At 44.2% G+C, this 14,720-nt stretch overlaps 1 protein-coding gene and 1 long non-coding RNA gene across 2 annotated transcripts in view; both read left to right on the forward strand.

The window, feature by feature from the left end:
* Nucleotides 1-2,014: 2,014 nt before the first annotated feature.
* On the forward strand, nucleotides 2,015-6,476 carry LOC111151213. Its single transcript, XR_002640845.1, has 3 exons — nucleotides 2,015-2,281; nucleotides 5,180-5,280; nucleotides 6,302-6,476. It is a non-coding gene; the product is annotated as an uncharacterized LOC111151213 (long non-coding RNA).
* Nucleotides 6,477-9,810: 3,334 nt separating this feature from the next.
* The window catches only part of LOC111151392 (HEAT repeat containing 6), a 32,778-nt gene continuing 27,868 nt past the window's right edge, over nucleotides 9,811-14,720 (forward strand). Inside the window, exons 1-2 of the mRNA XM_022509380.1 lie at nucleotides 9,811-10,017; nucleotides 13,527-13,634. Of these exons, the coding sequence (XP_022365088.1) occupies nucleotides 9,811-10,017; nucleotides 13,527-13,634 (315 nt within the window). The remainder of the gene's footprint in view (nucleotides 10,018-13,526; nucleotides 13,635-14,720) is intronic.

Here is a 14,720-nt window from a genome sequence, read left to right on the forward strand (position 1 = left end):
ATTCTGGCAACTAAAGGATGCATTACGTGTCCTGTTCAGACCCATTCTCCATCACATGCTCCAAAACCCCTTCTGCTTTCCCGCTCTTCTCTCTCTCCTCATCCTTTAACCAAAACTCCCATTCATTTATCACTGCCTGTATTATGGCTTCATCTAATAATTACTGAACTCAGCAAATGCTTATCACTGGAAGACAAAAGATACATAAGACCACTCCCTCATCCTCACCATCAGGATATTCTCAGGAGAGAAATGTAAAAATAATAATAGATAATTGTAGATATAATGTACAAAGTGCTATGACCAAACAAGTATAAAGTTACCTCTCCTGGGAGTGGAGGTTGAGGAGGGTTTTGGCAGTGAGGTTTGTGCTGAGCCTGGTGAGATGTGGTGGGGAAAGAAAGGGAAAAGGTGTTCCAAGTTCAAGGAACAGCTTGAGCAGGAGTGTGATGTGCCAGGCAAGGGGCAGGAATCAAAGCAGCCCAGAGGGCCAGGGCCAAGAGGAAGGGAGACAATGGGGCTTGGACCCCATTGCCAAGGCTCTGAAGGCCCTGCTTGGCTCTGAGTGACCCCAGGGACAAACAAAGCATGTGTTTAGGACATTGGCAAAACAGGGCCCCCAAAATAAAATCAGGAAAAAAGAACATCTAAAAAGAAACTAGTTTTAATTTCAACACACCTTTGAGTTTTGTTAAAATTTCAAAATTATTTCAAAATAGATTTTTATTTCCAGTTGAAACATTTTTTAAAATTTGGAATTACATGGGGGAGGACATCACTATCATTTTTTCAGTGTTTAGGATCTCTCAAATATCTCTGTCTGGCTCTGACTCTGTTACAGAAATTGGGCACCATCCGACCTCAGCACTGGGATAGGTAGGATCGAGTTGAAGCAGTATGCGAAATTGCTTTATGAATAGCCTCTAACTGGCCCCTTAACCTACCCGGGGGTACTAGCAGTTTATGATGTCAGGTGTTTTTCCAAAGGACCTCTCACTGGTGGCATTTCAGGAACTGTGACAAAGGAAGCATGAGGTTCTCTTTCCATAGCCCTAGAATTAGGAAGCAGGGCCCCTGGTGAAAAGTCAAGGACTCTACTTTCCAAAGAGAAGTCAGCCCTCTCCCCAGAGGTGTAAGAATCTGCAAACTGGTCCTACCATTCCCAAGTAGCCCAGTCATCCTTATCCCATGTTACCAATAAGACATCTTATGGGACAGGATGCTCAAGGCCAGAAGTTACACATGCCTTCCTCTGCCCCCACTGCCTCTGGGGAGGGAGGGAGGGAGGGAGGGTGTATTCTTCCAAAAAACCAATGGGAGTATAGGTTTCAGGAAATCATCCGTCTAGCTCAGGAGTGCTTACGAGAAGGAGGAAATGAAATCTCTCCCCTCCCCCCCAGCTGGCTGGTTACAGCAGCCACCCTGTCCCGGCCCTCCCACCCCTGTGCTGCCTGATGAGAAACATTCTGGAAGAATCTAGCATGTATGTTGAGAGTTAGGGTTCTCAGAAAAGAAGGTGGGCAAGATGCAGTGAAACTCTAGGCCGTAAAAGGATGTACTTCATATAGGCAAAGACCCCCGCAACCGCCTAAATCAGACCAAGACAGGAGACTAAGGGGGCGGGGGGGACTCCTTCCCAGCAGCAGGTGACCTAGGAGCACCCCTGCTGGCTCTCCTGACTCTCCGTGTCCTCAATACCAGAGATCTAGGGCCCAGAGCAGGGCGCAGAGAAGTGAGACAGGGGGCTGCGCCCTGGCTAATGCCCAGTTCCTAGGTTGGAATTTCTGTAAGGCTGTATCTGTGCCTAGCAGGTGCCTGGCCCAGAGGAGACATTTGCTTGTGTTGCAAAAGGAACACGTGGATCAAGTACATAATAAAAGTTAGTGCCCCCCCACACCCCACTCCACCCTTTTCTCTGTCACTCATGGCTTTCCTGCTTTGGGAGAGTCTTACTCATCTGCCAGAGGAGGGCGTTCCTTTGGCTCGGACTGGCTTGGGCAACAAGGCCTTCCTCAGAAGACCTACCAGGTGGGAGTTCTTCAGACGTAGTTTCAGGGCAGGGCTCAGGCTCTTACGTGCCTAGTCCCACCCCTGGGCTTGCATTCTAGCTCAGTGGGCGGGAGAGCATAAATTGCAGCTGTCCTCAGCCTTGCTGCATTTTTACCGAAGACTTCCAACAGCAACATGAAGTTGGGGGGTTTTCTCCTCCTGGTGATGCTCCTCACCCTCAGCTCGGAGGTACAGGAGCTCCAGGCTGCGGTGAGACCACCGCAACTTCTGGGTAAGTCTAGGCAAAAGGCAGCCCTTTCTCTGCATGAGGGAGCTGGAAAGTGGGCCAGCAGGGACTGGTGTGCGCTGGGGGTGGGGGTGGGGGGAAGGAAGGCAAGAAGGACAGATCTTCTAGTCCAGGAGCCACCTTGACTGCAGCACCTCTCTCCTTCTGCCTCCACTCTTCCCTCCTCCTTTCCTTGGGTCTTCCTTCCCACTGGACTCTCCACTCTTCCCTCTTGCTGCCCCATCAGCCCCCCGCCATCTTCCCCAGCATCTCTCTCCCCCATGGGTTTCTTGGTCTCTTGCTACAAATAGATCAGGTCACAAGAGAACATAGTTTCCTGATTATGCTCTATGGGAATCATCTTAATCTCTGCTTTCCCTTTTACCCGCAACATTCTCGAAGGAGCAATCTTAACTCTCTCCCCGAACTTCCCCACAACTCCTTCCTTTGCCTCCTAAAGGCAATCGCCATTCCTGTCCCCGTCAGTCTCCAGAAACTTCGCTCCCAGGATCTGCTGACCATCTCTTGAACCTCCTCAGCAGCAAAAGTCTGTAACCTCTGCAGCACTCGGCGTTGTTTGCCACTCCAACAGTCCTCAGATTTTTCTTCTCTCCTGGATTATTGTCACTGGAGCTCTTACTTCTCCCTAAAGATTCTTGGCTTCAGCTCTTAATCCTCTCTCTGCTATGCTGTCCTCTCCCACATTAAACCAGTTGCCAAATATCGTCCATTCTTTGAAATTGTCTCTTGTGTGTGCTCCTTCCTTTCCACTCCCCATTGCCACATGGCCCATCCGGCTCTGACTACCCCTTGCTTGGGACAGTGCCGTGTGGTTTCCTGACAGCACTTCCTGACCCTGGATTGCTTCTGAGGTTTGCTTACTCACGGAACCCTGGTCAATTCTATACCCTCATGCCACAATAATTTTCTTAAGTGAACTACAATTCTATCCCTCCCTTGGTCTAGCAAGTGAAACCCAAACTCCTCAGGTCCTCAAGATCTGGCCCCATAACTTTACCCCCCACCTACTTTTCCTGCCTGACTTCCAATTGCCCCCTTTTACTTCCCAAGCCTTGCATTTATTTGCCAGTCTTCCCGTATTCCTTGTATTTCAGCCAAGGAGTGAGGAGACGAGGCACCCAGGGTGCCGTATTTAAGGAGATGTTCACTCTCAGGGCTGTGCAAGTGCCCCTTAAACTTTGTGCTCCTGGAGCCTTGCATGCCTCTTCCTATGCCAGGCCCAGTTACATTTCTCCCCTTGTGAACTCTTACCAGTAATTCTCTTCTCTTCCATCAGACTCTACCACCCCCCTCAATTCTGCCTTTAAAAGATTCCTCTACTTCAAGACTCACCTTTTCTAGTCAATCTAACTGGAAGTGATGTCCTCTCTCCTCTGAACCCCTTTTCCTTTGGATATACCTCTTCTCAGGACACTTGTCCACACTGCCTTGTTTCTTGTGCCTTCAACACAAGACTTACTTACCTCCATCGTTAGACTCTATGCTGCTTTAAGGTAATGACTCTATATCTTTATATTTTCTGAATAACTTAGCTCTATGCTTTGCACCTTGTAAGAAATCAACAGATTTACTGAATGACCAAACAGCTATGAGTGGAGACAAAGTCTTGAACCTTCTCACCATAAATCAACAACAGTGGATAGAAGCATGGAGGGATCGCACTGACTTTCTCTGAGGGCTGCAAGTATATGGCAGACACCCCACCGGGCCCGTTCTTACAGTCTTACAGTGCTAAACAGCATTCTCTTCCTTCCGAGCCTCGTGCTTGGTGCCAGCCCCAGCCCTCTCAGCAGGTGGTGCCAGCCCTCTCAACACAGCATCAGAGAGTCATCTTTTTTTTTTTTTATTTGACAGAGCGAAATCACAAGTAGGCAGAGAGGCAGGCAGAGAGAGGGGGGAAGCAGGCTCCCGGCTGAGCAGAGAGCCGGATGTGGGGCTCGATCCCAGGACCCCGAGATCACGACCTGAGCTTAAGGCAGAGGCTTAACCCACTGAGCCACCCAGGCGCCCCCAGAGAGTCACCTTTATGGATCAGGACTGACACTGGAAAATGAACTTCATATTCCCTGCTCAATCCAAGAGCTCCATTTTACCCATGAGGAATCAAAGGCCCAAAGAAGTCTAGACACAGAAACAGGTAGAGAAACTCATGATAATCGCTGAGCAGAAGCAAAACCACAGCACATATTCATCCAGAGCTCTGCATACATTTACCCAGAAGCTTCTGTAGGGTCTTCACCAGCTTCTTGGACCTACTTCACTGGTTCTCAAAGGCTAACTCTGAGGCTCTGGGAACCTGGGGGTGGGGCTCCACTCAGGCCAGGAGTGACTCCTTGAAATTTGGAGATGTGCTCATCTGTCAAGATCTACTTCACCATGTGGGATGGCAGAGGGAGCTTGGCCCAGGGGCCAGGCAGGTGTTGGCTGAATTCCACTTCTGTACCTAGTAGTGGGCAGTTCACCTCTGTGCACCCCAGCTGCCACACCTGTAAGGCGAGAGTAGTCAGACTCACTGCACAGGGTGACTGCAAGGCACCACTGATGGCATTTGGTAGATGTGAGTCTCCTCTTTCCTGCCCATTTCCCTGCAGAGTAGGGAAGTGGGGACATCTGAGGGGACTTCTTTGTACTTCTCTTCTGCAAACACAGTTACGCTCTTCGTTAAAGTGGGTCTTACTTTATTGTGGTCATGTGAATGCATCATTTTAAACTGTAATATATAAGATGTTAATGACTGTTGTTCTGTGAGTAACTATTTACAAATTCCCTTTTTATTCAACTGGAAGACAAAAATGGAACGGATTCTTTCAATCGGTCAAGGGCTGTCCTCTCTCATACTTTGCTTAAAGCAGGGTGGTTTTCAGCTGGTCTGTTCTAATCCAGGCACCTGCATTGAGCTCTGCAGCGGGGACTGGGATTGTGACGTAGGGGAGAGCTGCGTCAGCAATGGGTGTGGCCACGTCTGTGCTGAAGTTTAAGGACAGGTAAAAACGTCAGGCCCTCCCTGCTTCCTCAAACCTTGTCCCAGCTAGGCCAGCTGGCTCTGATGGGACTTTCCAGAAGTGGGTGGGATAGAAACCTGTCTCTCTGTGGCCTTTCCCTCTTCACACCCTTCCCAAGAAGTATCTATGACAGGATGGTGCCTTCCAAAACTTTAAAATAATTTCACTCTCCTAGCTCATCATATATCTAGGAGAGAAATCAGATTATTTATTTGAACAAAAAGAACATAAAAACCAGTCACATTATCTCCCATCCCCAAATGATACCTGCTTAATACTCTGGTGCATATTTTAAACACACACACAGACACATAACATATATATTGAAATGAGATAATCTTATATGTAGTTTGATTTCTTAACTATTTCACTTAGAAATAGCTAGTGAACAACTTTGAACAACATCAGTCTTCTTTAACAGCCTTGTTGAAGTCCACCATATATACTCATATATTTAGTAACCCCCGTTAATACACATTTAATATGTTCATTGTTTATTAATATGGTTATAATGAATATTAAATGTGTGCATATGCCCTTATTAATTTCCTTGGGATAAATTCTAAGAATTATAATTTATGACCAAAGAGTATGTTCATTTTCCGCCTCTGATGCACACTGCCAGATTGATCCATGAGAACCCCTTTCCTGTAGAAATATCTCAGGGTCCTCACATGATCGTTTCTTTATTTTCAATACCCATCAAATGAAAATGCATAATGAGAAGCTACCATGATTCAGCCTTGGTTATAAACTAAGCTGTATTCATTAGTCCATATAATAACTAACACAATAGAATCAACATAAACTTTACAAGTAACCCATTTGTGTTCAGAATATAGTATCTGTCCAATTCACTCACATCCTTGGGATGCTTTTGGCCTTGTTGGTTCTTTCAGGTGCTTATTGATTCCTGAAACTGAGAACTGTCCCCTCTCGATTGCATTCTGTCAATTCCCCAAAACAGCAGGTCTCACGTGTAATTTTTTGGTCCATTTTTCAGATGAAGACTCATCTTGAAGGTCATCCTTCCCCAATAATTTCTCAACACTTCCTGTCTTCGAAGATACAACTGGAACTCCTTCACTAGGAAGACAGATGAAAATGGGGGTCTGTGGGTAGAGATTACAACAGATGTGGTGGGGAAGGGGGAAGAGTCATTTCTTTTAATAAATCATTGTCAACAGTACCCACGCTGTTTGGGTTATTTGGTTAAGGGTGATGATGAGGTGGACAGGGTGGGAGACAGGTGACATTTGCAGAGCACTTGATATGCAACTGTGTTATAGTCTCCATAAGCATCATCTAATTTATCCTTACAACCACCTTGTGACTATGCTTATTATTTATATATAAGGATGCTGAGGTTTGGGGAGATTAAGTAATTTGCTCAAAATCACATGGCAGGTAAGTGACAGGGTCTTACCTCTAATCCCATGTCCAGCTCCAGAGCCTATGCATTATAGTGTGGTAGTTAGGAATTCTGATTCTGAATTTCAAACCCAGGTCTGCCACATAACTGTGTGACCTTCAGCAAGTGTCCTAACCTTTCTGTGCTTCAGTTTCCTGATCTGTATGACAATATACACTTCATAGAGCTCCAAGGACAAAAGAAGTTAGTTCATGTAAAGTACTTGGCACAGAAAACATTCAATTATGTTAACTACAATTGTTATGATTATCAAATAGATGGGATGATGGCATTTAGTACTAATTTTCAAGGAATCTAGAACAGAAGCCTAGGACAATCCTCCTTCCTAGCCTATCCTAGCTCATCTGGATCCTGAAAGCCAGCCCCTCTCTTCCGGTTTTCCCCATTACAAAAGATGGGAGGTAAAAAAAGACTTACAATTTCTTGTCCATGTTCTTCCTTATTGCAACTGGCCTGGTTTGTGGTCTGATTTCAGCCAATTTACTGCCTGTGTGGGCCTTGACAAACCATTTGAACCCTTTAAATTGTCTTTCTCTAAGCCATTTAAACTTTTTTATCTGTAAAAAGGGAAAATAACAGTATCTACCTCACTTGGATGCTAAGATTTATAGAACGTTATAGTTTACAAAGTATCACAAAGATCCCATTTGATTTTCACAACAACCAACCGAGGGAAATAGGAGGCGCTGAATAGTGAATTTATTCATTCCACCAGTAAGTATTGGGAGGTGTCTATCATGACTCAGGTGCCATGCTAGTGTTGGGGATAAAATAGTGAATCAGACAGACAGGATGTATGCCTTAACAAAGCTCACTTCCTAGAGGAAGAAACAGATAATATAACAATAAAGAAGATTGCTACACATTATGGTCAATGTTCTGAAGGAAGTAAACAAGGATGTGAATTAGAAGGGGTAAGGAGTAAAGCCTACTTCAGTTAGAATGATCCAGACTCTAATGAGATGATAAAAATTAAGTCTTGACAGATTTCCAAAATATGAAAGAGGTGATATTCCGGAGTAAGGGTTCCAGATCACCTTATGCAGAATTTATAAAGGGAAATGGCTGTGAACATGCTTAGCATCTTCAAGGCCCCAAGGTTCTGTAAGTTTAAAAAATACTGAGAGTGAGGAGGAGTAAGGATGTGTGAGGAGATTTTCTTGGGAGAACTTTTGCCAAGCTCTAAGTTCCACAGTTTGGGGGTTATCACCTAAACACAAGACAAGGAAGGGGGCCCTCAAGTCCTCCCTGAGAGTTTGATGTATGTTTTCTTCAGTTAGTGATCACTAAAGGGTAGGAATGTTCATTTCCTTGTAGAAACCATACTGCCATCTGCAAGGGCATATTCCATCAGAGCTTAAAAGACCGGTATCGGCGGTATCCGTGCAATTCACAATTTCTGGGTCATTCAGTCCTGAATATTGACATGGATCATCCATGTTACAACCTAAGATGAGCCACATTGAACTCAGATCCTTTCCAGTCTAGGTCACCACTTCCACTGTGGTGATGACCAGGCCTCATGTTCTTCTAGCCCAGTGTTGGGTATCTCTTGTGCACTCCAAATACTCTTGGCCTTACACTCTTATTTTAACCATCGCTATGGCAACCAGTTTCTGTCAGGCATCTACTAGTTTAGTACAAGGTAATCAGAGACTTGCCTTGGACTTGTACCCCAGTACCCCATACCTCTCTCTTTTGCCTCAGGGCTTTTTTGTACAACAAGAAACTCCTGCAGGAACCACTACCCATTGACATGCTCAAATGAGAAGCATTGGAGAATTGATACTTGGTGAGGATAATGCCTGACAACAGAATTCAAAGGCTGACAGTTATATGCTTCCATCTTCCATTCCTTGGTGGGGGGCAGGGGGGTATCTGAGAACATTCCATAAGGCTTCTCAGAAAATCTTGAGGATTGAGCAATCACTCACCCTTTGCAATGGCCAATTCGATAGTACATACGTGTACTGATTCTCCTTTCTTCCCTGTTCATTCCTGAATAAGTCAGTCACATAAACCTCATCTAAGGCTCTGCTTTGGGAGAAATCAGACTAACACTTCCGTGACTAGGTCTCAACTCCTGATCTTCCGTGAGCAAATGCTTGAATATCACAAACACACACAAATACATAACACACACATACACACATCCCAAGAATAAGCAATAATACACGAGCACAATGACATCTAAATTCAAACAAAAAATTAGTATTTCTTCCCAAAACCCAAAGTCTTCAGAAAACAAGCTCTTCTAAAGCATGTCCCCAATTGTTATTGCTAAACACAAATGTTTTAGTCTCAGGATAAAACGTGTACATTCGGGTGACTTTGAGGTTTTCCTAAGAACCACTGATGAGCATCTGCTCTATATTTGCATAATTCAAAAACCCAAGACATGACCAAATGTAAATTTCATGCCTTCACCTCTTGGGTGACTAAAAACTGTTTACAGCATTTAAAATGGCTATTTTCTTTTCCAGCTTCTTGCTTTTAAGGCTACAGGAAATCTTGGGGTGTCCAATCTCAACCAGGTCACCCGTAGGCAGGTTATATTTTACATGGCTCAGTTTGAACTTCCAAATTTCTTTTCTTGTGTAATGGAGCGCGAGTTTCTCAGAAGGATGCACAGCCAAATGCAAGGAATACTGGGACCTATACCCTCTATTTACAGGGTGGTTTTGTGCCTGGGTAAGAATCAAAGGCTCTCACACGATGTAAGAAGAATCCAAGGATGTCGTAGAACCAGCAGTTTCTGCCGTTGCCACCACCAACAGCCCCTCTCCAACTATAGCCCGCCTGAAACGCTAGTACTAAATAGCCACGTCAGCCCTGCCCAAGAACACACTTTCTAGAAGGACAAATAGAGTCCCACTTTTCAGTCAGGAGTCAAAGACAAGTGGGAGGTAAAACTACAACAACAACAGCAAAAACAAAACAAGAAAAACACCAAGTTAATTTCTGACAAATATTCGCAAAACACTCCGAGGATCGACGGGGTCTAAAGAAGTATTTCCGGAACTGGCGCGCGGAGCCGGGAATACCCCGGAAGTGTTTCTCTGTTGTCCTACGTAGGAAAGATGGCGGCGGTACAAGTCGCCGGCTCTCCCCGGCGCGAAGTGCCACGAGAGGCACCGCCAGAGCGCAGCAGTGGATTTCGCTGCTTGTCGGCCAGGCTCTGCGCCTTGCGCCCGGATGACAGCAGCTCCGCCCGGACCGAGATCCACCTGCTCTTCGACCAGCTCATCTCTGAGAACTACAGCGAGGGCGGCGGCGTGGCTCCGGAGGTAGGCGGCGTGCGGGGTGGGGAGGACTCGGGCCGCGCCTATTGGCCCCGGCCCCAGCCTCAGGGACCCAGCTGGTAGCTCCCGCCTGCCGCGCCCGGCTTTTCCCAGCTCCGCTAAGCATTACTTAGCTCTAGGCTCCCAGGCTCCCTCCGACCGCGGCAGTCTCTGCTCTCCTCCAGCTGAAGATCCTGCAGTGCTTGGCAAACTCGCATCTTTAAAACCCCACTTGATGACTTCTGCTCTGATAACACTGCAGCGTCATCTCTGGTCGCACCTTCCCGTCGCCCGGCTCCACTCCCTGCGTACAGAACACTTTGCATATAAAATTCACTTCTTCCATTTATTGAAGACCTGGTACTCAGACCATCATGTACTGTACTTTATGGTGTACGGTCCGAGGAATCTTACAACGTGGGTAGTATTAGATCTACTTTACTGATAAAAATACTGAGGCACGTAAAGATCCAGTGTCATATTGCTGGCAAAAGGCAGAGGTAGAGTTGGAGCAAAGGCTGTCACATGCTCCCTGCCATTTTATGTTGTTTCCTACTAGCTCTTCCCTATCTGCCTGCTGTTTAGAGTAATAATAATATTCACACACATCAGGCCTTGGATACTACTTACTGAACTCCCAGAACTCTTGACCCAGTCATACCACTGCCGCTGGTGCTCACAGGTGCCTCAAACTTGACAGTTCCTAAAAACGAAGTTACATTTTCTCTGGAGACAACTGTATCCACAGCCCATCCCATGCCCCAACTCACGGAAACATGCCCAGTCTGCCGAGTCACACTGGCACAAACACTGGTGCTTTCTCTTTCCTCCCAGATTTTACCCAATGCGGATTCTTCAGATTCCATCTCATAAATATTTCTTATTCCCTTTTCTGTGCTCCCACTGCAGTGCCTTAAGCTCTCAGGCAAGATGACTCCTGAACTCTTCCACTGGTCTTCTCAAACTTCTCTTCAGCCTCCTGTCTAGCTCTTCTCCGAACATTCTTTGTTCTACTACTAGAGTGGTCTTTTCTTTCATGGGAAAAAATCTGATTCGAAAGGCAAAGCTCTGATTTGGGCAGATCTTCAATACATATTGGTAGATGATCAGAGCAGGTTACGGAACAGTTCGTTGCAGTATGACATACAGAGTGAGGAGCGTATCTAAGAGAATACATACATTTATAGATGTAAAGAGTTCACAGCAACGAATGGAAGCGTTTACAACGAAATAATAGTGTATGTCCCCAGGGAGCAGAATGGAATTAAGGAGGTACTTAGGACCTTTTGCTTTATTATTATAATTTGATATTTTTTTCATCAAAAATATGTGCCTTTCCAGTCTCCTGTCACTTCTCCTTTTGTGCCTTGTGTGCAGTCATTTAAAACCTGCTGTTCCTCAGCATCTACTAGTGTTTCACACCTACTGGTATTCTAGGTCTTTGCACACTCCATTCCCGTTGCTTGCTGTGTCTTTCTTTGCTTTGTCTGTCTGGCGGATTTTAGTCATCCTTCAGATCATTCCAGATTATGCTTAATAATCACCTCCGTGAGGGGCACCTGGGTGGCTCAGTTGGTTGCCTTTGGCTCAGGGCATGATCCTGGACTTCCGGGATCGAGTGCCACATTTGGCTCCCTGCTCAGCGGGGAATCTGCTTCTCCCTCTGACCCCCTCCTCTCATTCTCTCTCAAGTAAATAGATAAAATCTAAAACAAAACAAAACAAAAAACCCCACCTCCCTGGGGCTCCTGAGTGGGGCAGTGGGCTAAGTGTCCTACTCTTGGTTTCAGCTTAGGTCATGATCTCAGGGTCCTGGGATCGAGCCCCACATCAGTCTCCACACTCAGCACAGAGTCTTTTTGGGATTCTCAATCCTCCTCTCTCTGCCCCCCCACCCCCACTTGTGCTTTCTCTCTCTCTAAAATAAATAAATCTTTTAAAAAAATCACCTCCATAAGACCTCCCTAATTACCATTTCCCCATGGAGTTTGCAGTTAATTCTTTCAGCATTTAATTCACTTTAATTATTTATGAGTATTTCTGTCTTCCTCACTATGAGCTCTTTTTAAAGTTCAGGAACATGTTCATCTTTGGAGCCCAAAGATCTAGTACACTACCTAGCACATAGTAGGTGCTCCAAACCTTTCAATTCAATAAACATCAGTGGATGAATGAATAGTGTGATTTGCAGATATATTGCCCTCTTTTTTTTTTTTGAAGAATTACCTTATTTTACAATAAATTGATCCAGGTGTCATTTCTGATTTTCCCAGTGGCATTGAAAATATGATTTGTTTACTTTCTTTTCTTTTTTAAGATAGGAATGAATGAGTTCTATTTTTTTTATTTAAAAATATTTTTAATTCCCATATAGTTAACATACAGTGTTATATTAATTTCAGGTGTATAATACAGTGATTCAACAATTCCATACATCACCCAGTGCTCTTCACAAGTGCCTTCCTAAATCCCCATCACCCTATTTCCCCCATCACCCCACCTGCCTCCCCTCTGGTAACCATCAACTTGTTCTTTCTATAGTTAAAGAGTCTGTTTCTTTGGTTGTCTCTCTCTCTGTCTTTTTTGCCCTTTGCTTGTTTGTTTTGTTTCTTCAGTTCCACAGATGAGTGAAATCATATGGTGTTTGCCTTTCTCTGACTGACATTTCACTTAGCATAATATTCTACAGCTCCATCCACGTCATTGCAAATGACAAGATTTCATTCTTCTTTATGACTGAGTAATATTCCACTGTAGATATATAAACCACATGTTTATCCATTTATCCATGGATGGACACTTGGGCTGCTTCCACATCTTGGCTGTTGTAAATAATGGTGCTGTAAACAGCGGTGCATGTATCCTTTTGAATTAGTGTTTTTGTATCCTTTGGGTAAATACCCAGTAGTGCAATTGGGTAGTTCTATTTTTAACTTTTTGAAGAACCTCCATACTGTTTTCCACAGTGTCTGCACCAGTTTGCATTCCCACCAACAGTGCATGAGGGTTCCTTTTTCCATACATCCTTGCCAACACCTTTTGTTTCTTGTGTTTTGTGTTTAGCCATTCTGGCATTCTGGCAGATGTACAGTGATGTCTCATTGTAGTTTTGATTTGCATTTCCCTGATGATGAGTGGTGTTCAGCATCTTTTCATGTGTCTGTTTACTTTTTGGTGTTTTTAACTTCACTGTGTACTTTTACATTCTGGAGGCCTTTCTTTGGTTATTTAATTGCACTGTCTCTACATATGTGGAGACTCTGGAGTCTTCAGCCTGACCAAAACCACATTGAGTCTTATACTTTTTTAGGACATCATATTTCTGTGATGTCATTTATTTTTTTTTTTTTTCTGAGTTTCTACTTCAGATTTCATCTTTCCTCATTTTGAGTGTGAACATGCACTTTCATTTTTCTGTTTGGCTATATTTGGTGGGGGGTGGGGGGTGGTGGGGGGTGGTTCTTCACTTGACTAATAGGCATATTGCCTTTTCATTATCTTTTTTTTTTTGGTAGGATGTCTGTACTCTTCTAGTCCAAGCTTGCCGACTGGTGCCTCTTAATCAGAATCATCTCGTCAGCAAAGTGTCTCAACTTATCCACCATTTACTTAACAGATTACAGGTAATCACGTGTATGACCTTAGAATTCATCATAAACTAAACCTTTGAAATGTTACATTTGTGTTAGGTGTGATAGGCTGATCTTTTGAGGAACTGCAAGGAGCAGTTCCTTACTAAGAATGATATTAAATATAATTCTGACCAAAAAAATTATGCTGCTCAGTTCTAGAAGTTTGTCCATGAGAGGTGTCCCTTTCTGTTTGGTTCAAGAAACCAATAGCACTGAGGCCTCCAGGTCTTAGAATTTTTCATGGAAGATGTATTTGACCAAGATATATCTAAGAAAAAGTTGAACAATCCCCTGATTCTTTCCTACCAATATTTATCCCCCTTTCCCAAAGCTACCATTTTTGCAGTCTACTTTGTTCATCATAAAACATAAGAAGTAGCTTGGGAGCAAGAGGACATTAGATGAAAAGACCCCTGTTATTTATATCAAGGTCTGTACTATGGTTCCCCTCTCTCCAGAACCTTCTTAACTTCCTAAATAAATCTCATATCTTTTTAGAAACAGTTCAGAAGTTGCGGCTGTTACCTACCATAGGATACCACATGAGTACATGAATATAGTTAGCATAAAATTTACAATTAGCATTATGTAATCTAGGATTCTTTTGGCTGCAAGAAAACAGAAAAACCAACCTAGAATAGCTAAAAAAATTTTTTTAATTATCTCAGGTCACAACCCCCAAGGGAGGAACTCTAAGGGGTACTTAATAAGAAGAAACGTATGGCATTTTTTTCATTCACTGTCTGTATGGGTTTTCTGTATCTCTTACAGTCAAGATAGCGGCCTCAGTTCCAGGCCTCCCATGTGAAATAAATAAATAACATCCTGCAGAAGCAAAAGAATGATTTGTTTTGTGTTCCTTTGATTTAAGAACGAGGCTTCTTGTCCCCCACACTCTCCATCAGATCTCCCCTGATATTTGGCTGGAGAGACCTAAGTTATATGAAAACCCCTCTACACCCCTCTGATCAGGGTAATGGTTTACCATGAGTGGCTTAAACCATGGGTCAACCTTGACTGCATATTAGAATCACCTGGAGGGCTTAAGTTCCCTAGATGATTACAATGTGCAGCTCA

Source organism: Enhydra lutris, unplaced genomic scaffold, assembly GCF_002288905.1.
Source record: "Enhydra lutris kenyoni isolate GAN:26980312 unplaced genomic scaffold, ASM228890v2 scaffoldscaffold26, whole genome shotgun sequence".
In the NCBI taxonomy this organism is placed as follows: Eukaryota; Metazoa; Chordata; class Mammalia; order Carnivora; family Mustelidae; genus Enhydra; species Enhydra lutris.